General features: G+C 40.1%; 1 protein-coding gene across 4 annotated transcripts; it reads right to left on the reverse strand.

The window, feature by feature from the left end:
• Positions 1-406: 406 nt before the first annotated feature.
• On the reverse strand, positions 407-27,492 carry NAA25 (N(alpha)-acetyltransferase 25, NatB auxiliary subunit). 4 transcript variants are annotated; one of them, XM_046901143.1, is made up of 25 exons: positions 27,416-27,492; positions 24,400-24,485; positions 24,200-24,310; positions 23,357-23,495; positions 21,954-22,072; positions 20,314-20,388; positions 19,398-19,505; positions 18,878-18,956; positions 18,296-18,407; positions 17,820-17,909; positions 17,326-17,495; positions 16,488-16,600; positions 14,552-14,759; positions 13,879-13,968; positions 13,018-13,198; positions 12,303-12,402; positions 7,850-8,001; positions 7,468-7,593; positions 6,929-7,172; positions 6,584-6,707; positions 6,240-6,305; positions 5,666-5,763; positions 5,321-5,431; positions 4,735-4,881; positions 407-3,668 (listed from the first exon to the last, which is right to left on the reverse strand). In XM_046901143.1, the coding sequence occupies exons 3-25, from the start codon at positions 24,260-24,262 to the stop codon at positions 3,546-3,548; spliced, it is 2,838 nt and encodes a 945-aa protein (XP_046757099.1). In that variant the 5' UTR covers positions 24,263-24,310; positions 24,400-24,485; positions 27,416-27,492; the 3' UTR covers positions 407-3,545. The 4 variants fall into 4 exon arrangements, with proteins under 4 accessions (XP_046757099.1, XP_046757100.1, XP_046757098.1 ...); XM_046901144.1 differs by lacking the exon at positions 24,200-24,310 and having other exon boundaries at positions 27,006-27,492; XM_046901142.1 differs by lacking the exon at positions 24,200-24,310 and having other exon boundaries at positions 26,930-27,492.

The following is a 27,492-nucleotide window of genomic DNA, read 5'->3' on the forward strand; positions in this document are numbered from 1 at the left end:
AGGGGCCGATGGGATTTGGAAGCAGCTGGCTGGTCACGGGGAGCGTTGGTAGAGCGTTCCACGAGGACGTGGAGGTTTTCGTGTTGGTACCTGTGCGCTTTCCTTACTTACCCTGACAGCCTGGGTGAAGCGCGAGCGAGCAATGCACAAAGCCTCAGTAGCAAAGGGAGAGAGGATAACATTAACGGGCACAACCAAACCCCGTCCCTACGCAAACATAATTCTGAATCCCCATCCACACAGGGAATCCACAATGAGCGCACTCCGTGCACTTTATCTTCCTCCTTCGCTGTGGTTAACTTGTTTTTCCATCACCACATACTAGGATACCTGGGTTGACCAAAGTTGCGTGAGGAGCACCTGTTACCTCGTGACCAGCCAGACAGAAAAAAGGAGGCAGTAAAACTGATTTGTAACGAAACTGACTTTTATATAAATTATAAACCCATCCAGTTTAAAGCAGATCTTTTGCAGTTTTGTCACTTATGGCCGTAGAAGGCTGAGGCATACATATCTTCTACAGTCATAAATTACAATGAATAGTCAAGGAAGAGAAAGTTCAGATAAGGCTGCAGAGACAACAAGAAATCCCATTTAAGATTACTAACGGTTAAAATAAAGTCATGATTATCAATGATCGCAAAATATAAATGCAACTCTTGAACAGTTAGAAGTGGTAAAAAGTACAAAAAAAGTACAAAATGATGGGGAACACAAACAGGCATTGTACATTTTCTTCTGCATGTAGACAAAGCAGGGTAAGAGACTTCTGACCTTTATCTACATCAGAAACCAATTTAAAGCAAAGAGAAGAGTTGAGGAAATCTGTAAAAGGATCATGGCTCATGATCCCAGTAGTACAAAAACAGTATTTTTTCAGTCTGTAAACAGTAGACTTGGTAGGTTTTTTTTTTTTCCCCCCCAAGTATTCTTTTCAAATCATCATCAAAAACAAAAACCCACCCAAGAGTGGAAATGGGTGAACAGCAGCAATGGGTTATAACTTGAACTTCTTACCAAGTGCCAGTGGGACATATGCTGGAGGGGAAACACTCTTTTGTAAGAAATATATATTTAACTGTACACAATTTGTAAGAGAATTTTTCCCTCAACTAAGCCCCCAGACAATCAGTACACAATCATTTTTGTACCCCACCATCTCCTCCCAGAGAGAGGATTGTGAAGAGGCTTGTGAAGAGATGGCGGCGTCTGGTTTATAAAACACTGAGTAAATAAAAAAATTGTATTTGATAAGTTTATCATTCACTGGTGGCCAGACCTGGAAATGGGACAGCAGGCAGCTCTGAAACACAGCCAGCAATCCCCGTGCAGACTTGCAGATGGTTTGAGACCAGCCACCAGCAGACCTGAGCCATGCCAAGTGCTGATGGGAAGCGAGCCATGCTTCTATCTCAGACTGTTTCATATGACACAAGTCTCCCCCAGCAGTTTCAATTCTGCTTTTAAGGAAACGGATGCAGAAAACTTTTTTTTTTTTAAAGCAAGTTCTGCTTTCTGGCACATGGGATTATAAAAGCTTGATTTTGTTAACATTACTTCACTTACATTGTCAGTGTTGTTCATTGAAATGACTGGTTCAGTTCAACTTGTTGCAGCAGCAGTGCAAGGAAACTCCAGCACAGGCCAGCCCTTGGCCTGTGCCCTCTGGATGAGGATGCCATGTCAACTCTGCATTCAACACTGGTGTTGCATGAAGCCCTATCTACATTTGCACTGCCATGGGAAAGGGATGGGGCAGACAAGTATCAGCCATTGCTGATATTCCTCCTTTAATTAAAATGAGCTGTGCAGATTTCTGGCTCAGTGCTTCTCCATTAATTGCATAATCTCTGCACATGCCCTACGTGTTTCAAAGCATCAACATCAGTTATCAGTCTTGCTTTAATTTAAGGAACACACCCTTCTTTCCAAAACGGTATTTCTATACAACGTATAAGACAGTTCAGTTTGCTCAGGAAAAGTATTACTATAAAACAGACTTAACACATTTTGGTATTCCTCCAGCCGAGAGCACTTACCAGACATCACAGTTAAACCATTAAGATCTCCATTACAATTTAGACAACCTGCAGACAGCCTTCTTTCCCTTACAGGATGGGGCAAAGCAAAACTAAACCCAGCAAGAGCAGCAAGGTGGAATTTTTACACAGGGGATTTATTTTAAAAAAATACTCTCATCAACATTCTAGCATTTCTAACAAAACATATTCAGAAGAGATGACAAAGGATTGTCAGCTCTCTTAAAACTTTAAATATAGACTTCAGATACTAGCTGCTTTAAATCAGAATGAATCTGTAAAAGTCTGACCTGTCCCTTGGATTGTAGGTGCAACACAATTTTTTTGCCTACAAGTTTTAGGCTGCATTACTCATTTAAAATGAAAAAAAACCAAAAAACAAAAAACAAAACAACAACAACAAAAAACAACAGCAGAAATGCAGATTCAGTTGGAGCAGATGATGTGATTGCACTACGAGAATGCCTAATGAGCTAGTACTTGAATAATCAAAGATCAACCGCAAAAAGCAAGCATAGTTATAAAAAGTATTCTCAGCCTCATACTACAGCGGAAGCAAAAGTTACCTCTGCCAACTTAAAACCAAAGCCAATAGGATTTAATTTCTATGAAAATATTTAAGTCTTAAAGTCTCAGTAATCTAAATACACTTCTTTAGAAGTCATGATGATTGCTGTTTTACATTAAACTGTCATGAAATTAGAACGCAGTGTCAGACATCACTGCAGCTATTATATACATGGTCTCTACTTTTGTCTTTTGCCAAAACACTGACTCCCATCTCTCTAAAGCTTAATGGCCAAGTTTGCTCCTCCTCAGGCTTGAAGTTTCTCTGAATATGAAAGCAACCTGTGTGTATGCTGATACTACCTCCTTCCTCCAGCAGCTCTCTCCATGTTCAGCCCTTAGAGGAACCTGCCTCCCCACTAGGCTCTGCTGGAAAGCTGCACACAGAGGGTGTTCTGTCAGCACAGCCTCCCATCTCCCAGCTGGGCCAACACACTGAACTCAGTAGGACCAGGTGGCTTGTGGATAACATAGGCAGCTCCAGAACTGGCTCATTTCATTGGAGGTGGCTGAACGTGGGCATCTATAGCTTCTGCATTCTAAGGCAAGGACCATACAAAAATTATAAACACTGTATGGTGATGAAAATACAACTCCTTTGAGATATATGCTTTACACTGGATTTCTATTGCTGCTAACGACCATCTCCAGTTGTTTCTAGAGATCAGAAGGGAAGAAAGTTATTCAATTTTCTCCTGTTGTAATATGCTTATGAACATGTATAAAAAGTGGTCAAACCCCAATACGGGTCCCTGCTCCTTGTTTATGTACAATAATTTAAGTCAGCTGAATACATCTATAATACCTAAAAAAATTGTTTTATGATTTTAAGTCCTTCATGCATTATGAGGAAGTTCTGGATTGAAGTGATGGTACATCAGATGTTGCTTCTGTCTGGGACTCTGGTGTCACTCTCCTGTGGAGTCTGTCAATGATTTCTCAAATCTTTAGTTTTTTAATAGTATCAAGTCTCTTTTTCAGCAGTTCTCCAATTTCCTGAACCGAGTGATGGTAACTGCTCTGGACCTTCCCTTGCACAGTCTTTGTAAACTTTTTTTCTTCCTGCAAAATGCAAAAGAGAAACCATTCACTCAATAGCAGCTGTTCAAGTTCTCCCATGAAAAAACTTCCCCCACCTCAGCAGTAAGCTTTGGCTGGCACATCACCAGTAATACCCCAGTCCTGAATCACACCATAATTTTCACTAACACTTGAACATGAGAACTTTTTTTAAAAGCACTTTTTAGTTCTGAATGCACAGGGCTGCAAACACAGCCCTGGCTCTGAGCAGAGCTGTGCAGATTGCCTATTTCTGGATTTACCACAACCTGATCAAACAACAAATGGAATTGCAAACATCACAACTAAACACGGAAAAAGTCAGATTCCCAGAAGTGCTTCTGCTCAAATCCATGTGAATCTGATGCACGGTTTTTGCAGGTCTACCCTGCATAGCTATTTGATGTCTTTCATAAAGATGAGAATATGGAGGAATCTACTGACTCAAAGAACCAGAACAATCACAAACATCTCAACAATTATCTGAAAATACCTGATGTTGAAGCTTCTTTGATGTTAGGAAAATGTACTTTAACTTTTACTCAAAAATCACATAAATTACAGTCTAAGATTTCCTTCCTTTATCAGTTTTTAGTGGTTTTTGCTTTGTTTTCAAGAAGATACTTCTACATCAGCTTCATACAGCAACAAGAGAAGGGAAATTCTAAGTAGTGTACTATGAAATAGAGGACAAACTAACTGAAAAAATACAAGCTCGTTAACAACAGATAGGTGGATACAGTTCTGAAACAGATGAATGCAGCATTTAAACCCTCCCCAGTTAAAAAAGCTCTAGGATCTTTCTAGACAAGTGTGTACGCCAGTGCCCTGTAGGCCAGATTTCCTACTTCAGAACAAATGCATCAGAAATCTTTTTGTCCTAAGTGACAGCTCATCAGACGAGGCAGAGTCACTGCACCAGGGGAAAAACCAGAAAAATACTCCAACTCACCATTACAGAATTCAGTTTGGTCCCTAATATTTGGTTAATAGCAATTAAGTCATCCTTAATAGGTTATCTGTCACACACAAGCACACTGATCACTCAAATAACAATGCAAGTTCTTACCTGTAAAAGCAGAGTGTCCTTGAGGGACAACTCTTCAAGTTTTAGTGCAGTCAGAATTATTTCAAGCCCTTTGATGTGATCTATTACATTGGAAGTTAACGTCTGTAGTTCAGTAACATAATCCAGAAAGTGTGTAAATACAGGTGGCTAAAAAAATAAAAGACATGCTTTTAGTTTATAAACACATACTAATGTCTCTTCAGTTACAATTGTATATGACAATTCATAATGCTTACTCTATTTCACACCCACGTACCCCCAATACTTAAGCTTAGATCTACCTATCCTGATAAACACTACCAGTTAATTAGCATACTGCAGTGCATTCACAGCAGGGAGATCTGTGATAGTCTTAATGGTATTTCCTGTTATAAAGTTGTCACACAATGTCAGAGATGTGGCAGAAGGCAGAAAAGGAGTTTAAAAAAAAAAATCGGTTGTAAAGTAAGCTCTAATCAACATCAGATTCTACAAGGCAGAGTACATGCAAAATAGTTTGTTAGCATGCCATCTATCCTGATTTTTTCTTTCCGTACATAGCTGGATTGAGGGAGGGAAGTGGAAGAGAAAAAGGTATATTACCTACCATAGCTACATTGGTTTCTTTTTTTTTCTTCTTCTTTTTTTGCAGGTTGGATTTAAAAGGTCGAAGGACACCATCACAGTAACTTGATACCCACTGAGTGATGGAGATGGTCTGGAAAGAAAGGTACAGGTATGTTACATGCTACATTTACAGGAGGCTTCTAAACTCATTTTAGCGTACATACCAGAAAGACTCAGAATATATAAGAGCTCTGTTTTCATGACTGACTGAGCATACAACTCACTGCTTTTTAGTCTCAGTATTCCCCCTCTATAGTGCTCCACAACTATCATTTTCCAGCAAAAAAAAATTAAAAAAAAAAATATATATATATATTAAAAATACCTCAACAAAGAAGACTAAGTTTTCTAGCAGGTTTGGCTGAGTTTTCAAGGTGCCATCTCTGACTTCAATCAAGTCACCTTTACATTTATTGAACAAGTCTGAAAAGAAAAAAAAGGAAAGCCTTATTCAGGACATGAAGATCAACCAACCCCAATGCTCGTTTTCTGTCCAGCATGTATCTTGGTGTAGTGATCAGTCTCCTGACTGCTTTGCAGACTAGGCTGTTATTGATAAATTTAGCTGAAGACACTCAAGAAGGTCAAGCTCCAAAAGTTCCTTCTAACTTGTGTTTCACTACAAATAGCATCTCCACACAACATTTGGACCAAGTATCAGGAAACAACAGTTGCTAAGATTAGGCTGCAAGGTAATGAAATGATAGGACATAACGTCATTATGTGGATGCAACAACTCTGTGCTCAGACAAGCTAGGGGCACTCTCAGCCTTGCTCTCAAGCATCTTGCAAAAGGGTCTGCAGATCCATTAATGCACTTTCCCATATTTGCAGCACACTTGGGAGCTTATAACAAAAAGCACTTAATTACCAGTGTTTCTTCTTGGGTTACTACTTACCCGTTAGGCGTTCTATTAAAGACTTGAAACTATTCCCTATCCTCTCCTGGACTTCTGCTGAATCTTCTGAAAGAAAAAAAAAGACAGCTATAAACTATAGGTTCTGTGTCTCCTGCTCCCAGAAAGGATGCTGTATTACATCAACATACACCACAAAATTGAAGACATGGATAAAGCATTGAAGTGCTGTTTCCCAGGTAACAGTGTCATTCAAAAAATAAAACAAGTCATAGTTTGGTCCACATCACCCAATATCTAGCAGTTTTCATACTAAGTGGAAACATACCACATTCCCTCCCACCTCATTAATCATCTGGTTAAGCCCCTGCCCCTCAAACACTTACCTAAGCCATTGGTATCTAGTTCATAAATATCACTAACAAGATAAAACAAGCTAGTCTGGCATTGACAGCTGCCATTACTGAAGAAGCCAGCCATTCGGGTAGGAGGAGGGCCAAGGACAGGATACTAGGCAAGAAGCAAAGAAAAAGATAAAGGTGTTGCAGCTTTTCCTTATCCAGAATACAGTGTTTGTCTCTGGCACATCTCTCAGTCAGATTCATACACTACAACTCAGGGTCAGTTAAGTGCATTCTGCAGCCTGCTGGATGTTACAAGATGCATTCAGTTTTTCTGCTTGCATTCACGTTCATTTAATATTTGAGGATAGCTTTTTCCTTAATGGGTACCTGAATTTTTTGTTCTAGAAACTTCTTCCCTGAATCCACTGCCGCTTCCAGCTGCTGAAGCAGAGATCGAATTGTATCAATCTTGGATGAGACGCCATTCTCTGCAGTCTTTTCAGAGTTCTTTGGTTGAATACTGTGACTAAGAGTTGGGAGTCCGCTTACTAGCCTTAAAGTTAAAGACCGGATTCGCAACCACAGGGTTTCTTCCTCCAGTGAGAGTTTCCTATGTTCTTCAGAAATGTCCCTAGAGAAAGGCACCAAATGTTTTCAGGAAAATGCTTAAGTTTTGCAAAGTTGCAAGCTTCACTCAGATACAAAAGCCTACCTGATGCTATCAAATAACAGATTGGGAGGAAAGAATGGTCAGAAATTCAGAAAACCATTAATATGTAAAAAGGCAGCACTGCTAGAAGTGATGAATGAATGTTAAGTTTGCAGTTAGCCAGTCTAGAGAACATCTAAGTTACCCTGAAAGGATTTTCTTCACCATATGTTATAGGAAAAGGTGCAAAACTACAGTTAAGGACATTTCTATTCACCTGTCTTTTGGATCCCAGTTAAACAAGACTGTCAGGTCTCTGTTGTCACGCAGATCTTTCCATGGAATGTCATCCTCTTCTGGGCTCAGACTCATGGACTTTATGCTTTCTTCTAAGCTAGAAGATCTGTACATAAGATTAAATATTAAATCAAACATCTGACCACTGGAAACACACACTTAAAAGACTCCATTCTCTCCACTGTTCAACCCCTCACACATCACCAGTGTTACACTAAGTACAAAGAAGGATGCTGAAGGAAAGAGCAACCGAGAGCAACTTTCAGTTTTTTGTCAGAGTGCTGCTTGGTCAACATTCTACCTATGCATAAATCTTAATTTTTGTCACATGAAAGTACTGTATTCACTGCTGCTGTACTTACATATTTGCTTCAAGTAAGAGGTCTAACAACATTCGTTCTGTGCGAACTTGTGCAAAGTGAAGGGAAGAGTTCAGCCTATTTCTAAATGCAATGAATTCTGGAATCTTCTCAAATGCACCGTATTTGTAGGCTTGAATGATGTATTCTGAGGTCTACAAGAAAGCACACACCAGCTTTGTATTAGTTACTTCCATAAATTTGGAATAACCAAGAGTTTAACATGGTCAGTACCAAGAAATTGCATTTCTTTGGCTTTCACTAACCCAGAGGTACAGAATCTGTCAAATACTTAAGCCCTGGGAGGATGTTGCAGTTTTGCTTATTTAAGTCATACACGTAGTTTTGTTCCTTAAACTTAATAATGCCTGGAGGATCTACCAGGCCGCGCTATTAAGTAACCAAACCAACACTGAACAAAATCAGGTTGCTGTCAACACAGACTGAAAAATACTTACAGGCTGGGAGAGATGATTATGGAAGTTTATATTTTATTGTTGTTTTTCAAATGGATTATTCAATTCATCGTCTCATTATGAGAAGTAGTTTCTGGCAAAATAGACACATCCCAGATTTTCTGGAACTGACTTGGATGTGCATCACATTATCACAACACAGATAAAAAAAATTACTCACACAATTTTTTGTTTCTCTTTATTAGGTTTTTTTTTTTAATACAGTATCACAAGATATCATGCACACATACATGTGTTACAGTACAATCTAACCAGCAAAGAAAGCTGTCAGTGTCCATAGGATAGTTTGCTTCCCCTCTGATGAAGCACAGCAATACAAGCCACATAACTAACATTTCTCATCTGTCCGAGCAATTTCCAGAAGATTTCTCTGATGAAGAAGTCCCAAACAAGCAGAATTTCTCACTGAAATATATGGTAACTAGAATGACAGAGTGAACAACTTACGATCCCTGTCAATACAAACGGCTGTATTCTTAAATCAGTTCCTCTGCAATGGAGAAATTCTGGCAGATCAAGTATTTTCTTCATAGCGTGACTATGAAATGCACTGAAGATTAGAGGTACCAGAAAGTCCCCAGGGCAACTAAAATCTGTACTGTACTGACCAAGACAACCATCCATGAAAGGGCTTGAGAGAAGAGGAGCTATCACTCACAGTTAAAAGCCCCTGTTTTATTTTCTTTTCTCCCTCCAAAATAAGAAATGTCTTCTAGATAGCTCTGCCTTTTCCCTATGCAATTTGGTTATTTGCACTGTATGAAAAAAATATGCCAAATATTCAGCAACATACCCTCTGATACACAGCCTTGCAGAGGTCATTGTCAGGCTACGGGACTGCACTATGGGTGCTAATTCAACTGCATCGACGTAGTTTTAAAATCCCCATAAGACACGTTGGTGTTCTGTTTGCCTGTGGATCTGGAGAAATTAAAGACGGACGGACACAAGAAAATTAAAGAGATTACTTGTGATTCTGCATATTTAAAGGAGGACTATCTAGAGAAGATTGAAGTTGCCTTTTTAGTGTCAGTCAAATATAGCAATACTGCCTTTTCTCTCCTCCCTGTTATTGGCATCCTCTCCTAGAGCAGAATTATTATGTCAAGACAGCATAGTATCCTGGAGGGCTGTTACTTATGAGACCCACTCTTAAAGAGGATTCACTTTAGATTGTTAAGTTCAGCAAGTCAGGAGGACAACATCCAAAGTTGTCACCTTGAATTAGCAGCTAAGCATGTTGTTTTTTTGTTTGTTTGTTTTAAATACCGATCACTTTGTTCATACTCCATACTTCCTGGTCCAAGCAGAGTCCCATGCATAGCAGAGAGCACTTGCAGGGCACGTTCCTAACGTTGTTTTAGCTGTAATGTTTGCTACCTTAATCTACAGAGAAGCAGGCAGTAGCTGAAGTCAGGTAAAAAGGTAACCTTGATAGGATAGTCCTCATTTAATACTGCAGTTAGATACTGTAATGGGACCTGAAAGGAAAGTTCAAAATAGGATCATGAAAGGGAAACCCCAGCAGAACCACTGCAGCACAGAAACTGGTGGTGTATTCTGACCTCATGATATTGGAGACATCTTATAGTAAAGAACCATTTTTTTTCCCCCCACTTTGTTCTTGACTCATCTCAGATGAACGGTTGTTTTTGCAGACACTTGCTATTTGCAGGCTAACATGGCTTGTGATGGGTTTCTTACTAAAACAGTCTGAAGACAATAACCACGGGAAGCATCCAAACCCTGAGATTTGGCTACTACTCAAGAACAACAATGGCTCAGAGTTCTTTGGCTGCAGTACTCCAAGAGACATGACATGAGCAGGATCCTGAGACACATCTTTGTCTTGTAGCATGAAGCATGTAATACTGATTGCATTGTTTTACCCCTCTCTTGCAATTTCAGCCTTTAAGGTGCGGTAGTGAGGCACACTGAACAATTCAGGCACCATTTTTTCAGCATCTCTTGATGATGAGTTGAGTAGCATTTTCTTGGCAACAACACTTAGAATATGATTCAGTGGGCTTCTACCAGTGTGCATACGCTGAGTTATTGGAGACAATTAGCTCGTGCTCTGCAAGCACCTTTATCATTCCTGACAAAGAGAATGACCATCTTCCTACTTCAATCAGAATGCTTTCCAGGGAAGGATGATTTCTTGCTGCTTTACAATACAGTGTTCCCGAGCAGATAAATCACATTCGGTAATTTCTTTCTGTTCACTTTTTTTCCCCACCTTGCCCACTGCAGTGGAACATTTTGTTTAAACAGCCGGTTCCAGGCATTGGCTCCAGGTATGCTCTTCATTGAAATCATTCAGTATGTGTTAAAGACTGAAAAAATAACTCAAAAAAAAAATTGCCACTGCCAACAAGAGACATGTAGGAGAAAGCTGTTTGGATCCAGAGCTTCACTCTAGCACAAAATACTGTACTCAGGAATGCAAAGATTCTTAGCTAGTATCAGTGCTTAAAGTAAAATAAGCAAGTGAGAGCAAGCTTCCACCACATGACCCACATACATCTCTGTGCATCCCCCTCCCTACAGAGAAGTGTCCACGTCAGGCACAGCTCACAGTAACTCACCATCTACCTTCTAGGCACAGGTAAATGGCAACTGGTACCTTGCACACAGGAATAATCTGAGCTGCACAAGGATACTCATCTGAGGGATTACTGTTCGAGCACCTTCAGAATCTTTACTACTCAGTACAGATAATTCCTGTGTTTTTACCTACTGGTGTGATGGTGGAAAAACAAGCTGTATATCTGCAGAGCCCCTGCAGCCAACTTAGCCAGTAACTGGAAGAGTTAAAACTGGATTGTACCTTTGTTTAAGTGTCAAGTGAAGATAATTTTCTTCCCCCACCCCTTAGCAGTGAACAAACTGTAAAAATATAAGAATAGAGAACATACTCTCAACTCCTCAGAATGGGCCATTCTTGCAAATCTTAGGGAGATGAACTAATATTACGCATATAGTTTCCTACCACTGTTCTAGACTACTTTTTTTCCCCTTCCTATTTGCACAGTGCATTTCTACCAAGACTTCAAGAGAGTTGTTTACCATTCTTGCACTCAACCCATTTTTCATGCTTCCGTGGGAAATGTGAAGTGAAACTGATGTTTTCCTTATGAATGTACCTCACAGTGCTTTCCAATCAAGACTAATTTAGACAAGTACTGTTACTAATCAGAAAACTACAAGTATGATAGATGCCTAGGTCACAGCATGCATTCAGGAAGGACCCAATCTCTTGGAAGAATTTAACTACTCTCCTCTCTCCATTCCATTCTCAAGGTTCTCATTCAAGATAACTTTCTTTAATTCATACCATTTTGTGGGCGTGAATTGAATAAAGCAGGTAGTTCCCATTAGCACAAGACCAGACTTAACAATTTGATCCTATTACCTGAAAATAATGCAGTTAGTCATGACTTCAAGAGTTAACTTTTCCCCTCTGAAATTCTCCCACATTGTTCTTTGCACTTCCATTTTCTGATGAGCATTCCCCACCACACGTGTCATCTCTAAACCACACTTCTTCAGATGAGTGCAATATAAAGCTCATACATGTCATCAACAGCTTAACCCACCATCCATGGTTGGTGTACAACTTCTCAAAGTGCCAAAAGTCATAACTACACCAGGACTTATTTGCTACATTACGTCGCGCTTATTCTCATAAACCACAATTCATTCATTTATTCATTTAATCATACCAACTTTTTGAGTATCCAAACTGGTTTGTATAATAATAAAGTGCTAAAGCAAAACTCCATCTAACAAGTTACAAACCTTTGCAGTGAGAAATACAGGCTGAGGCAACCTTCACTGTAAACACAAAGCTGCATGTATTATTTCTGTGTGACTACCTACTACAGTTCCGTAAGTTCTTATGCATGGCACAGAATTCAGTACAGCATTATCAACATAACTGCCCTGCTACAAGGATGCAGAGGTTTCTTTCAACTTACATCTTTCTGGTTGGAGTGGAAAAACCTGAGTGCAAAATTGCAGGATTGGGATGCAGCAGCATAATGGCCCAGTGCCTCTGCATAGCGCGTCAGGAGATAGCTGCAACACAACACAGCACAAGTCAAACATCAGCACACACGCTGGGGAATTCTGAATTTCAAATGCAGCTCTGAATAGAGAGCTACAGCCCAATTCAGCTTTATTGAAAAGTCTGGAGATTTAACAAGGGTACTCTCAACATTCATATTAAGATTTAAGCTTTTAACAGTAAAGGAAGGAATTCTTCATTGCATGTGGAAGCTCGGAGTTCTCGCTCACTTAACGAGGTGGATAGAGGAACTTTATTTTGACATTCACAAACACACTAACTGAGGCAAGGCCATTTGGTTGTGTTTCCTTTAACCACTGCTCCCAAACTTTGCTCAGCAATGACCCAGGCTGGAACACCTAGCTACAACTGGCACAAGATAAATATTTCACAGATTTCATATTCTGTTTAATTAATATTCCTAAAGTCCAGAAATGATTAAAATCACACAGGAAAGATACTCTACTAGAAGCAGAGCACACTTTAGTAGATGCATTTTACATATTTCCAGAACACAGTGAAAATCTGACAGTCTGCTATCTTTCAGTAGCAATGACAACTGAAGATCTCAGAAACAGTTACCGGAGGGTCACCACAACCAATTATTCTCAGTATATACTACCCACCCAATGGTGTCGTGCTGTATGTGTTTTGCATCAAGGCTGGAGTAAAGCTCTGCAACCGGTTCAAATGCACCAAGCCTGCAGTAGATTCGAATGAGCAGCAATTTAAACTGAGCATTAGAAGGACTATGAGATAATCCTTCTTCTAAAAGGGTTAGGCACTGCCACACAGCCATCTCTTCACCTGGTGACAAAGAAAAACACAGGTGTGAACAGGGAGGGGTGCTCCACACTGACAGCACAATTCGCTTTGGCATTAAAGTTCCCTTCCTCATTTTGCACTTTGCTCAGCACATTCCCACCCCAGCGCTACAGCTGGTGGAAAAACAATTCTTTACAGGGAATATCCAGCTCACATCAGCACAGAGCACAACCCTCACGTACTGGAGAGAAATTTCTGAGATTATGAGACTAATAAAGCAGAGCAGATGAGAAGTAAAGAATAACTAAAACCAGAGCAATGAGTCTCAGCCAAGGTCTAGAAGCCAGGAACCCAGGAGACAAATTGTATCAAGGAGAAAAAGAAATGTTTTTCAAAACACCTCTGGTATCAGAAGGGACTTGTCAACATTACTTGAGCAAAAGGAGAGAAAAATATCTACATGGCAAAAACAAGCTTCTGGGAATGGACAACACTGAGCTGCATGAATCAGCAAAACTCTGCCAGGACTTACACAAATTATACAAAAAAATTAAATCCCTTTAGAGGTCAGCAAGATTCAGAGACTCCTGAAATAGCACACAGCAAGAAGAAATTGAAAGCTATGGGATTAACGAGCAATGCCAGATGCACAGTGGCTACACAGGCACAATCTGCCTACCCACAACCACCCCAGGTGGTATTAAGCAAATATAGAGACATACCTTCCTCTAGCCACAGGTCAAGCAGCAGGTGAACTGCAAGGAGGCAGTAATAATCCGAAAACTGTAATTCAGTTTTCAAACAACTTTTCCCTAAAAAGAAAAACAAAATTACCCTGAATTGCAGAGTTAAAGAAATACTACGCTGTCAGCTGTTTCTCACATTGCCAGCACTATCAAGTGGCACAGGCACCTGGCAGATCATAACCACTGCCTAAGTTATAAGTCTCAGAAGTTTTAAAACTAAAACAACTGTACTCATGCTCTATATCTTCAGTTTTTTCCTCATTTCATTGTGCTTGAATTGCCAAAGCAACACATTTTATTTTGTCCAACATTACGTTTCCTTGGCTCTTCTGTTCTTTGATTCAAGATAGAAGCACTGAAAACAAATCAATAGTTTTCACACACATTCAGCTTTTTTTCTTCCTGTTAACAAATGAATTCCTGATCATGATTTTGAAAAAAAACCAAAAAAACAGAAAGAATTCAGGTGCCCAAGGATGTAATAACAAAGGAGAGAACACAATATTATCTAGCTGCACAATGGACGTTATACATCAGTAGTGATACAGGCCATCAGAGTTTGTGCTGTCACACTCCCTTGGAAGAAAAAAAAACTCTGAAGCTCAAAAAAAAGAAAGCTACAACATTGGTTTCAAAGTTTTTTCCTCACCAAACTCCAATCCATGGTGGTATCTCAACATTAACTCCCGGACCACGGTCAGCTTTTGCATCTTATCCATGGCATGATAGATACCAAGCAATCTGGAGAGCTGCACCACACACAAGTGTTGTTGAAGAGCTTTGATGTCGGCTGGCAGTGCGATTTCACTCTCTGCTGTTGATGACAGAGGGATTACTTCCAGCAATTGACTGATGAACTGGAAGAGAAACAGTTGTTAAATTTTGCAGGGCAGCTGAGACTACACAAACAGAAAACATCGTTTCCTCTCTCAAATCAAGAATAGCTAATGAGGTGGAAGTGTCAGTGTAAACCTTGACATCACACTGAAATCAGTAGCTAGAGAGTTTGTTTTTTGATTTTTAATTTTGGTGAGCACAAATTATGGCTTTGCTTAATAGCTCAGTTCATCAAACAGACAGAAAAAAACACAGGAAAGTTTCCAAAACATTGACACAAGGGATTTCAAGCACTTGTTAGCACTCAAAGTAGTAACAGATGCAATTAAAATAATTAGTTACTGGAAGTCTATAGCACACTTGATGGGAAATTGTGGTTTTGTACTAGTTATTACGTTTTCTTTCAACTCTGAAGCAATGCAGCGTACCTAGTGACATCATCATTGATTTTTTTTTTAAGTCACAAGAAGAGCAGTGTCTCACTGTTTACAGTTTTACTTAGCAGGAGACAGCAGATTTTTCACAATACAATCAGGATTGGACAGAGGGTTTTCTTTTTGTTGCTGCCTTAAAATTCAACAGTGTTTACAAACTTAAAAATGAGTTTAAGTTAATGAATTCAGCTTTATTACATTTGGTCTTGAAATAAAAGAACTACAAGTGCAAGGGAAAAATATAAAACAAAACCATACCAGGAGTAACAGCTAAGTAAGAGGAACACAGCACCATGCACAAGAATTCTAGTTTCCTGTAGATTTTGATGAAGATTTGACAAATATTTGCAGTTTGAGATTTTACTGACTTGGGCAAGAGCAACCAAATCACTATACTGCATATTTCAATTCCTGCCTTTAGAAATTCAAGACTGATGTTAAGATAATTATTGCTGAAGTATCTAAATGTTTTCAGTGGCCAAGTAACATCACCATGATTTTTTTTTTCCCCTTCCTGACAATTGAGATTCAGCGATTCCAGTTACCTTGCAATGGGATCACCACTTCCAAAATTATGAGTTGAATGTATTACTGACCACAGCTGCTGCCAGTGGGTAAGAACACACTTTTCACTTAAAATATCAGCAGCAACCAATACACACTAAGGCCACCATTCTCCTTACTAATAAGGCTGTAGGCTTACATTAATAAGGTTTATAAATCAAGAAAATATTTTAATAAACTAACAAAACAACAATACTGTCTATACTTTGTTAACAAATATTTAATGAAAAGCCTCTAGCTGATCCAGGATTCTCCATCTAGCTTACCCAGCACTAAATTGTATACAATGGCTTTGAGAAACAATGGGATGAGTGACAGGATTCCCAGCTGCTGAAGTCATTCAACAAGCTGCTCATGACTCTGCACAAACAGACTTTTAAATTGAAGAGAGCTCGTTTCAAAAAGATTCTGGAAAAGTTGCCATAGTTCTCTTAGTCACCCCTTCATCAGTATCAATATGTCCATTCTTCAACATCGCAGAAGAGTAAAATATGCAATAACCTACCTGGATCCATCTTTCCAACTAAACATGAGAAAAATAAGGGATGGGTACGATAGGAAAGGAGAAAGATGTTTTTGTATAACAGAAGCTGCAGTACGCAGCAAATACATCTCCCCTATCTGTTATTCTAAATAGATCAAGCTTCAGCTTTGTCCATCTCTTAATAGGACGTGGAGATGCATTAACAGAGAAGTACAAGAGTGCAAACAAGCACTCTAGTTCCTGTCAGCATCTCAGATTTTCCTCACCTTTGTGTATTGGCTGGATGGGAGGAGATCCACAAATACTTTGAGATCAGTGAAACAACAGGGCTTGTCCCCAAATTTTTTGAAGTACTGGAACATTAGTTCTTCGGGATCACCTAGGAAAAAGGGCCAGTTCATCTTTTCAATATGCTCTATTACAAGCTGAAACTATAAGATCACTTTAAAAATGTATTATCAAATGTTTCTCAATTTGGGATTATGCAGAGATTTACAGCCCTATTAGCTGAGCTGCTGCAGACTTTAACCAATGCTCACTGTCTTTAGTAGCCAAGGACACACCTTAAGAGCTTCAATCAAGCTACTTTGGCAGATAAGAGCTCAGCATAATAGGCATGCATGCATAGTCCCTGCTTATCTAACTCATTTAGGAACTAGTAATCACAGATATTGCTGTAATCATATTCTCTCCTTCACTGACTCCCTGACTGCAGTTTTTAAATGCAAGTTGTTAAAAAGCAAATCCTAGTATTACTGAAAAAAAAAAAAAAAAGCCAACAACAAAACATCCAGAGATTACAGCTAAACAGAAGGACTGTACAAAAGCAGCACACTTTTCATCACAATGACACTGATCATATGCTCCCAAATTCAATAGATCCTTTAACCTGCTTACTTTCCACAAGCCCTAGAGCAGTCTGAAACAACTTTCTTTTTTCAAGGCTCATCTTCTAATGCTTTCAAAATTCTTTACATTAAAGAAACCAGCACATACAATGTCATAACACACTGCTGAATCAAGTACATGCTGAATTAAATACAAAGAGATTGTTTTGTGTTCTCTCTCCAAAGTTTAATTTATCATCCAGTTAATGGCTCTTACCTAGTTTATATTCATCGTTACAGCCTCTGCAACGCAATCGTCTAATCAGCTCCAGTTTAGCTAAATATGGGCCTCGAAGTGGCCGGGTGCTCTTAGATTCTTCTGTTATTCTCTCTTCTATAAATTTTACAGCTTGCTCTATAGAGTAGTGTACCTCTCCTTCCAAAGAGCTGTGCAATTAAAGAGACAGAAGACTTATTTTCCCCCATTCCTAGGTCACTGACAACATGCGTTCAATGTACTCCCAGAACGCTCTTCAGGAAATCTGACATGATGGATTCTCTAATAACATAATAAATATGAACTGGAAGAGCTCTATGCAGTACAAACCACTATTTATACAGCTGTTTCCAACAGAGTTGCCAGCCCCCAAAGCAAAGTAGGGAGAAGACATCATCTGGAGCCTGATGTCAGGAAGTCAACCAAAGACAGAGACAGCAATGAAGGCTGTCTCTAGCACAAAGGAAAAATTCACAGCAGAACCGTTGACTTACTGTTCTTCTTCCAGAGGAGGTGTCCAGGATTCATCTATGAGTTGAAATACTGAATCAAAGTAGGTTATATAGAACTGCCAATCATCTGAGCTGAAACAAAAAGCAGACAGAGAACAATGTTTAGGGAACTGCCAAAACATTAACTCACTTCTAAAACTGCAAAAACTGAATTTAAGGAATAGCAAAGACTTATATTACAAAAAATACAAGTGCACTAGGAATCATTTCTCCTTTAATAGATCTTGCAACTACAGTTCTGGCAAAGCCTCTTCCTTGTGACCTCCACCGCAAATCCTCCAGAACTCTATTTTGTTGCTTCTTCCTCAACCATTGGAGTGTAAATATTTGAAAATACTCTCGGAATCTCTGATATTCTTCTGCTTTAACCACCATTTACAAGAACTCCTGAAGGCTGCAATTCACAACCAGTCAAGGATTTTTCTTCAGTCCTTGATAGGATTGCAGAAATGTCTCACTTTTTCAGCAGCAGTCTTCTTGACAGCGCATTGCACTCTGGCCACCTACACAGCTTCTTGTACATTGCCATACACTTGTTCTCACGGCTTTGGAGCTCGCTTGTCAACTTCTCTAGATTAAAAACAGAAGGGCAAATTTATTTAATCAATGCATTTCCTTCTGTTATGATAAAGCATCAAAGCATGTTAAGGATGCAAAGCAGTAAGACAATAGAAGACTTTCAAAGGCTGGAAAGGCCAAATTTCCTATGAAAATCTTCACATCCCAATTCCTTAAAACTGCAAGAGTATTTTAATGACCAGAAGGAAACAGTCCACAAAAATCAAGACTATAGGATAAGTATGCTCTTGCAAAATTCATTGCTGAATATGATTCTTAACTATCATAAGCATTTGGGTAAAATCAGTTTGTACAAGAGAACCTCCAGAGTTTGCTTCAGTGTTTGAAACTGGTGCTAAGAAGCAAGCTTGCTTACAGGTGTGTTTCCCCCACCTCCTCCCCCCCGTAGCCAGTGGACAATCTGAAGCCAAAGAGCTATTGTTCCATCATGTCTGTGATTATTAATTGACTGAATAAGTTACCTCCTAGTTTTCCTCTCACAACATCTAAGGCTTCCTGGTATTTCTCCAAACGTTCCAGAATCATGTAGTAAAGTTCGACCTTAGAAAAAAAAAAGATTAGACTGCAATGAAACTTGCTAGTAAAACAATGTACAGGTATGCCAAGAAATAAAGTGACTTGTGTTACTGTCATTAGAAGAAGACAGCAAGGACTGCAAAGTTATCTTTAGCATCCCAAGGGTGGAGCACTCAGGAATTTAGGTCTTTTTTTCCATTATCAGTCCTAAAATGTCTCCTGGGGCCTCCCAGGGAGCAAAAACAAGTACTTCATCACGTCTAATGAAATGCCGAAGAATTTCCTTGGCCAGACTTTTTCACATCCCTCCCCACCCTCTGCTTCGTCTCCTTCTGTATCACTACACTCACATTTAATTCCAGAACACTACTGATTATTATCTTGACAAAGTAATTAATTTCCTTTCACTCTATACTCATCTCAAAAATGTTGAAATCAAGCTGGAAAAATATCCACAACTCTTACTTCAGCCTCAGCTTCGATCTTATCCTCTTTTACCATTTTTTCCACCATTCTCTCAGCTAGCGGCAAAAACATCGTCTTTGAGAGGTTTTCATCCTGTGCTGAAATAGACTAGAGAAAGGAAGAACTACTGTAATACATCATCAACTTTTGTGTTGTCCCATACATTGTTTTCCTCTGCGCTCCATGAGAAGAGAGCAAAATTGGATGCTTTAACCCCTTCTCCCCATATTCAGAAATATCACCCAGACACGCAGAGAGCAGCCCCACTGTTAAACAGGCAGCAATAAAACTAGTGAGCTGAAACACTCTCTTAACTGCACTGCCTAGAGACTCAGGCATCTAGGCACACAATAGCCATGGCAAACAACACTGAGCAAGAACACGCTTGTATTTTCCATGGCACAGTATTTTGGAGAATGTAATTAACAAGTCCGTGTTTATTTGCTTGGCCAACACTTTGTCAGGTTGTTTAACTACTGCTTCAATCTACTATCTCAACTAACACAGCACTGTTTATCTGCTGTCTATCATTGCAGATTTTCTGCAATCTGAAAGACATGCTAAGTCCAGCACTCCTAGAGCCTTTGTAGTCTAGGTACAAAAGAGGCACAGTTCTGCCTAAGAGGCTACAGACAGTACCTGCCTAACTTAAGAGCCAGCAGGGTAATAGCCAAGACAGGAGAAGAAGCTGTAAAACTGTAAGATCGACCAGTTAAGCTGCATTAAAAAAAAAATACAGTATTTGTTTTGAGCCACATTAGTAATGTAGTTTCAGGAAGGTCCCACCTTCCCAGCATCATACAGAAATGGCGCCAACATTTTACTCGAGATACCTCCAATATTTTCACTCAAAATATTTCTGTGTTTGCAGTACACCTGCAGTAAAAGTCAGACTAATTTTCAACACTGTACAGACCTGCATAATCAGGCTCATCACGGACCAAAAATAGTAAGGATTTTTGGGTACGATCTTATAAAGTGCCATTCCAGCCTGAAAAATAAGACAGATTAATTATTCCTAAAACATCTGTTTATGAACTCCCATGACAAGCATTGCAAGTTAAGCAGCAATGATGGCAGCAAGCAACTTGAAAACAGCAACTAGATGGTAGAGCTTTTAATCAACCCGTAAATCCTTTCCGCACTTAACACACTGCTGAAGAAGAAAGGGGGTGAAAGTTTCAAGGATGAAGTACTTTGAACAAGTTTGACAAGGAACAGCAATGAGTGTGTGCATGTATGACTGCCTGAACAGATGACAGCTTTAATTAGAAACAGTAACTGCATCAGGAAGCAGAAGATTTATTTGCTAAGAGCAAAGCAAGATATTTCCAGCACTGATTATTTTTCTGAGGGCTGCAAAAATTAACTTGGACTTTTTGGGTATTCAGCTACACAATGTATCAAGCAGGAAGAACAGGCTTTTAGTCTTTAACATTGTATTGACATACATACACACCTTTTTAACAATAATCCTTTAATTTGCGGTTACATAATCATCAGTGGAATACCACACCCTATCAGAGGGTGCAAAATTCAGACCTTAACACCACAGTTATCCTTTCTTTTCAGGTAACTTGAATATAGGTAACACCAAAAATCAGATCTCGATTAATCAAGATCCAGGCTTAAGGTCAGATACATCATAATGCTATATTTTTCATCATTCTTAATAAGCTTACAAAAAGTTTGCCACCTTGGTAAATGTCATTTACATCAATAGCGTTGTCCTTGCTTACAACTTGAACTCAAGCAGCTTACAAGCTGGGCTACAATGGAGAATAACACTACAGCTTAATATTTCCCTTCAGTTATTTAAACCATGCATATAAAAATTCAAGTCACCTTAACAGAGCGGAAGCAAGGAGTTTAAGAGTCATTTACTTGGCTCCTTTTTTATACAGAAGAGTGAACACACATGTTTTGAAAAGAATCTTCCATTTATAGGCATTCTCCAGGCACCTAATTTGGAAGTGATGAAAACAAAACTAACCAGCATGACAACGCTCTGCCAACTGAGAAGATGAACTTGAAGTACTTTCAGTCTGCCTTCACTGAACTGCAACACGCTCAAGCCTAATTGTATATTAGATTTCAGAGGTAAGAGCATGGGCAAGATTGCTTTTCCGAAAGACAACAGTAAATTAAGGAATAAATCAAGACTGAAAGCATGGAACAGAAAATCTTGCTATACCTTCTTTTATCTATTTCCAAATTGCTTTATAATACACTGTAACTACCACACTGTTTCAAGACAGAAAAGACAAAAACCTCCTGTTCCAAAATGGCCCATCAGTGCACATATGGGCACACAAGGCACAGTCATTCTACTCCTTTGAAGGAAAATGAAACATTAGTCTACATATAACTCATTCCCTGAAATAACAGTATTTTCAGCCCTTCTGCAAAAACAGAGCATAACTTCTGCATCAGCTCAGCCTACCTTTGATTACATGCACATTGAAGAGGCAATAACTGTTTTTTAAACAAAAAAAAAAAAAAAAAAAGAGGTTTGTGACACCTCAACATGACCAGAACATGAACCATTGATCATACCTGTTGCATCTTCTTGTATTCTCCAACCCTGGCATAGGCCATGAAGAGATGAGAGTGATACTCTTCACTGTTGGGGACTTTCTTTACAGCTGCCTCATAAAGTTTAGTTACAAGTTCCGCTAAACCAAAACCAGATGCTTGAGTTAAGACACATATGGGACTGAATTTAAAGTACAGCTACCTAAAGATAGCAACAGTGATACTCTGAAGAGTAACATAATTATGTTCATTAACCACAGAAATGGTACTCACCCCTCTAAGACCCCAAGACCTACAAACAGTAGTCTAAGGAGGAAACCACTTAAAAAAAAAAAAAGAAAAAGAACAAAACAAACCAATAATAGTTTGACAGCAACAACTGGACTGCTCAGAAATGCTTTTAAGTACTTTCCTTGAGCAAATTTATCTAGTTTGGACTATTAAAATGAATCAAAACCTTCTGGTCCTGGCAGAATGACTCCACGTGAATTGTGCATCAAAACACAAAACATTTTCAGAGCCTGATATCAAGTTAGTTACTCTTATTGAAGGTTTGCCCAAGTGAGTTATCTCTCATTTCTCAGGTGCACTCTTAGGAAGTGAAATACTTCACACTGTATTTTTTAGTAATAGGTCTATCGTGACAAAATAATTAGGACACTACGATAGGCAAAACTTCTCATCCTTCCAACATTTTTCTTCTTTAGACCTACAATCCTACCTCAATGTAATACTAAAAATGACATGTGATGTGGCTTTCACATAGTTTACACATCACTGATATCTATTTCTGCAAAGGTTGTTTCACCCTGCTGTCATTTGCTCCAGCAATTCAACAGGAAGTGTTATCACCACCAGGAAACACAAGCTGACAGAAACAACCGTAGAGCTGAAGATAAGCAGCATGTAAGGTCTGGATTCTTTCATACAAGGGCATGCAATTTTACTCAGTCAATCATTCACAATCTCAAATTTTATAATACAGTATTGCTACAAGGGTCTGATTTCACAAAGGTAATGGGAGGCCAGGATTTCCCTTTTGTTTGTTACACAGCTTATCATGGCCTGAACCCCTTAACTTACTGTCTAACAGCATAACAGAGATCTGTCATCTCTATTACATACGACAACAAAATAAGTAAACTCATGCTGATCATGATGGACAGTTACGGCATGCCATTCGTTTAGGAACTGTGCACACAATAATGTTAATGAGAGAAGTCTAAGCAAGGTTCTTTGCTTTATGGTGTTCAGTAGAGCCTTAGAGATATTTATAATGTCATTTAAATTCCCCAGCCTCTTAATAACATGCTTGAACATACTCGAACACTGGACTTCATACACTTCCCATGAAACTGCAGGTCATATATTCTTTTGAAAGAACGTAACTTTGATTTTTAAGTGAAGCAAAGGAAAAAGCTTACGTCTATGCATTTCCCGGTAAAGAATAGTTAGTGCTTGCAAGGAATTATCATCTGTGGGTTCAAGTGCTGCTACTTCTTGTGCCAGAGCATACGCTTCATCTTGCTTGCCAGTTCTCTGCAAGCCAATTGCCTTTAGAACCTATTGATATAACACAGAGGCAACTGTTAAAAACAAAGTTGGCAGTTACCAGTGAAAATCTTCTCATTCCTCAAGAGAAGGTTTGCCCAAGCACCTAATTACTTCTAGAGAACTTAAGTTTTTAATGAAGCTTCTAACCCATATGGCTGTAGTGGAAAGTTTCCAAATGCAAGCTGCATCAAATAGCATGGTTTTGTATTTCTTAATACACATGCAGGCCACTAAGGCATCAGCTGCAACTCAGTTTTTCCTACCTGCAGGCTTAAAACTGACCAGTCCTGCCAATTTGCATTTTTTCTTTTAATAAGTGGCCAGAGAAAAGTGACATAAATGAGATTCAGGTCAATGACACTTGCTTCAGCCTGGGAAGCTTCCAAAATACAGAAGTGATACAAACTGTAGAGGAGAATCCATAGGGAAAAATAGAAAGATATTCAAGTGTTCAGGAAACTGATGAACAAAACTCTTCTCCCTTCAGCAGGGGCATAGCAAGGAGGAGAGTGAATAAGAAGCAAAAAAGCAAATGCCTCAAAAATCACCTTATTATGTTTCACTAAAATTACACCTTCCAAATAAACTACTACAAATAAGTACCTCCACTTAAGGTCTAAAAGAGGCATTTTTAAGGCACAGCTCATCTGCCCTGGTTGCTCACAATGGCTCTGATAGGGATCTAGACAGTTAGCACAGGTGTAGCCACTTACACCAGTCAGAGGCACCTCCCTGGGAGGATCTGCAGGATTTTTCAGGCAAACAAAGAATTGCATGAATTACAGTAGTCAGATGTCCAGAGTGTTCTGAATACACTGTAGTCTCTGGAAGATCAGACCACAAAAAAGCACAGCAGAGCACTGCATGTCTCAAACTATGCTCAACCATGAGGTCAGTGAACAAACACACTTACCTTTGCACAGTGAAGATCCTTGTGTTTTTTGAGCAGTTTATCTGCTTGCTGGATTGCCATTTTATTATTGCCATTATCAAGGTAATCTGCATAAGAAGAACACACACAGTATTAAAACAGAACAAAACCATTCCAGAAGGCTACCTCTAGTTTTACTGAGGGCTACGTGCTGTTAGGGGAGCAGTGCAAAGTGCATTTTCCCTGTTCAATTACTCCTAAACCAAACAGTCAGGAAATGTGTCACTTCATAGACGAAGTGTTCATCTTGCTGTACTAGTTCTAGTCATCCAAACAAACAAGCTTCTGTAATTACTCCACACAGGTCATCACACCAACAAAAGAGCTGTATAACAGAGAGGTTCTGCAGCAATAGCCCTTCACAAGAAACTGAGATTTCACTCTTTGCTTCAGGAAAAGAGTTAATTGGGTGTGCTATTGGGAGATTTTCAATGACTTCTAATGGGCAGTAGGTCAGAAACAACACGTTTGCAATCTATCAAGTATTAAGTGAGATGAATTACTTGTCAACATGCTCTGTATTAGAGACAGAGCAAGACTGTCCCCTAACAGAATACCACTGTGCCTTAACCAGAGCAGTTCTAAAGACAAAGAAGTGGAGATATCCTGCTATCCAGTTGCACAACACTTCAGCTGTAGAAAAAACAAAAACCACCTTGAGACCATTTTCTCCTTCTTTCAGCTTTGTATTTTAAATTTCAGCTTCCCCTGCACCACATTATCGTGTTTCAGACAATTACAAACAACTAACTTTAGGTTAGAGCACAGGCCCAACACACTTCCCTCCCTCAAAAATTAATACTTATTAACCCAAACCTAGCAGAAAAACTGAGCTGCAGCTGACATGCCAACAAGGAAAGGGTCTGCTCATGCTGTTCTGGCCTCTCCCCTAACAAATTATGAGCAGATCTAATGCTGGAATATTTAAATTACATTATACATCCTTTTCTCTTCAAGATTGCAGCTCTCATTATGAGATAGAACTCTTAATAAGTCAAGAGGTGACCTTTAGTAATTCCTCAGTACATCGTACAAAATGTGCATCTATACTAATGAGATTTATATTCTGCAGCTTTAACGTTTGCTTCCACGGCCAAGTGGTGCAGATTTAAAGTAGAGCTAATTGGACTCCTGAGACTATACAGACAAAACCTCAAATGAGGCTGCCTGCCCGCACCAACCAAAACAAAATGTTGCTGTATCAGATATTCAGGCCGTTTGAAACTGCAATACAGCGCCTTTACACGAGTTAGGCAACCTACGGAAACCTATGCATCACCTCTAACCTTAAAGCTTCAGCAGAGGCTCCTCAGTGAAGAGGTTTTAAATATTCTGCAACACAATATCCCAGCAATCTCTCCACACACAGGCAGAGATTTAAGGATCCATGTTTTAAGTTCCACTTGCACACAAACCACCCGCCAGCCTGCACTGCCTGCCTCGGGGTTGTCGTACAGCGAGCTGTACCGATAGCATCTCTGCTTTAGGTCTTCTGAAGTAAATCAAATAAACCACAAGCCTCTCTAAACTGCACAATAAAAGGATTATATTTTGCAACAAGGAATAAAGTTTGTTGGAAGCCAAAGCGGTTGGCAACTCCTAAAGAAATTCCAACTACGGGAAAAAAATGCTTAAGTCTATGCTAGCTACAAATCTGCAGGTGGTTACATTCAGTGGCTGTAAACGCAACACGTGAACCCACAGGTGAAGGCAGACAAATGAAGACAAACAATAAAGACATCTGTCAACGAGCCCCAGCTAATCAAGGCACAAAGTGCAAAAGGAAAAGCACTTCTTAAAGTCAAAGACCAAACTTTAACCTCATCCTGCACATCTCCTGCCTACAGCCTCTGTGAAGTTGTGCTTCTATCTGCGTAAGGAGGGTTCTGCTGCACCAAAAAGGAACTCTGATCTCACAGAGCAGAAGTAGCAGAAAGCATTTTCAGATCTCTCTCAGCAACAACTATACTCCAAAACCAGTGCAAGAAAACGCGTATCACCCGGGTTAACACCGTTGTATCAGTTGAAGAATAGACATTACATAATTTATAGCAAAAACAACTATGTTAGTAAATATCTACAGTATCACAGATCACAGTACCTACAAAAAACATCGTTAAACTGCACAGCTGCAATCAATTATGCAACAAACTTTAAAACACAGCTTAGCTTGATAAGAAAGGCAATCACAGAGCTTCCCTTGCTTTCTCCACAACTCCACAGATGCAAACCTGAACCCAACTGTTGCCCCTGGGAGAGCAGCGCCCAGGCAAAGGGCAGCCCAAGGCACAGCCACCCCAAAGCAGCGGCAGCTCTCCGGGCTTTACAGGGAGAGGTGCTGAAAGAAACCATGAGCATCTTCTGGAATTGCAATCCATTGCTCAGTTTCAGAGCAGAACGACGCTGTAGCCCGGGGAATCAGATTTTTCTCTCTCTATTTGCATACACACAAAAACTTGTTAACAATTTCTTAAGCAATCTCAACTGTATGCAACATCCCTGGAAACACTACCGCTTCTCCTAACTTCGCTCATCTTCAAATTAATTTCCCTAACAAAGTCATTAGTCTGTGCCACTCAGCACGCAACGTTAAGGCATTCGTGACCGCTCGTTTGTTTTCGTTACACAAACGAACCAACCCGTAACCCCGACTCCCCACGCAGAGCGATGCGCAGGGGCAGGCGCGGGACTAAGCAGCTCCGCTAAGAAACCAAACGGAGAGCAAAAGACGGAGGTGCGGGGAGCGCCGAGAAGCGCACCGAGCGCGGCGCCCGCGGGCGGACGGTGGGACAGAGCCCCGAGCCCGGCACAGAGCCGGGAGCCCCAGCACCGCGGGGCGGGAGGCCGCAGCGCCGGGCGGAAGGGGCGGCCTGGCGGCACACACCGGGCCCGCTCGCTGCCCGCCGCAGCCCCACGGGTCCGGTCAGCTCCGCGGGGCGGCGGCGCGGCACGCCGGGCCGGGCCGGGCCCGGCAGGGAAGGGACCGCGCGCACCGTACCGTAGATGGGCCGCAGGCGCCGGTCGTTGGGGTCCTGCACATGGCCCCGCGCCGCCATGATGAGAGCGCAGAACCGC

This window comes from Gallus gallus, chromosome 15 (genome assembly GCF_016699485.2).
Source record: "Gallus gallus isolate bGalGal1 chromosome 15, bGalGal1.mat.broiler.GRCg7b, whole genome shotgun sequence".
Taxonomy (NCBI): domain Eukaryota; kingdom Metazoa; phylum Chordata; class Aves; order Galliformes; family Phasianidae; genus Gallus; species Gallus gallus.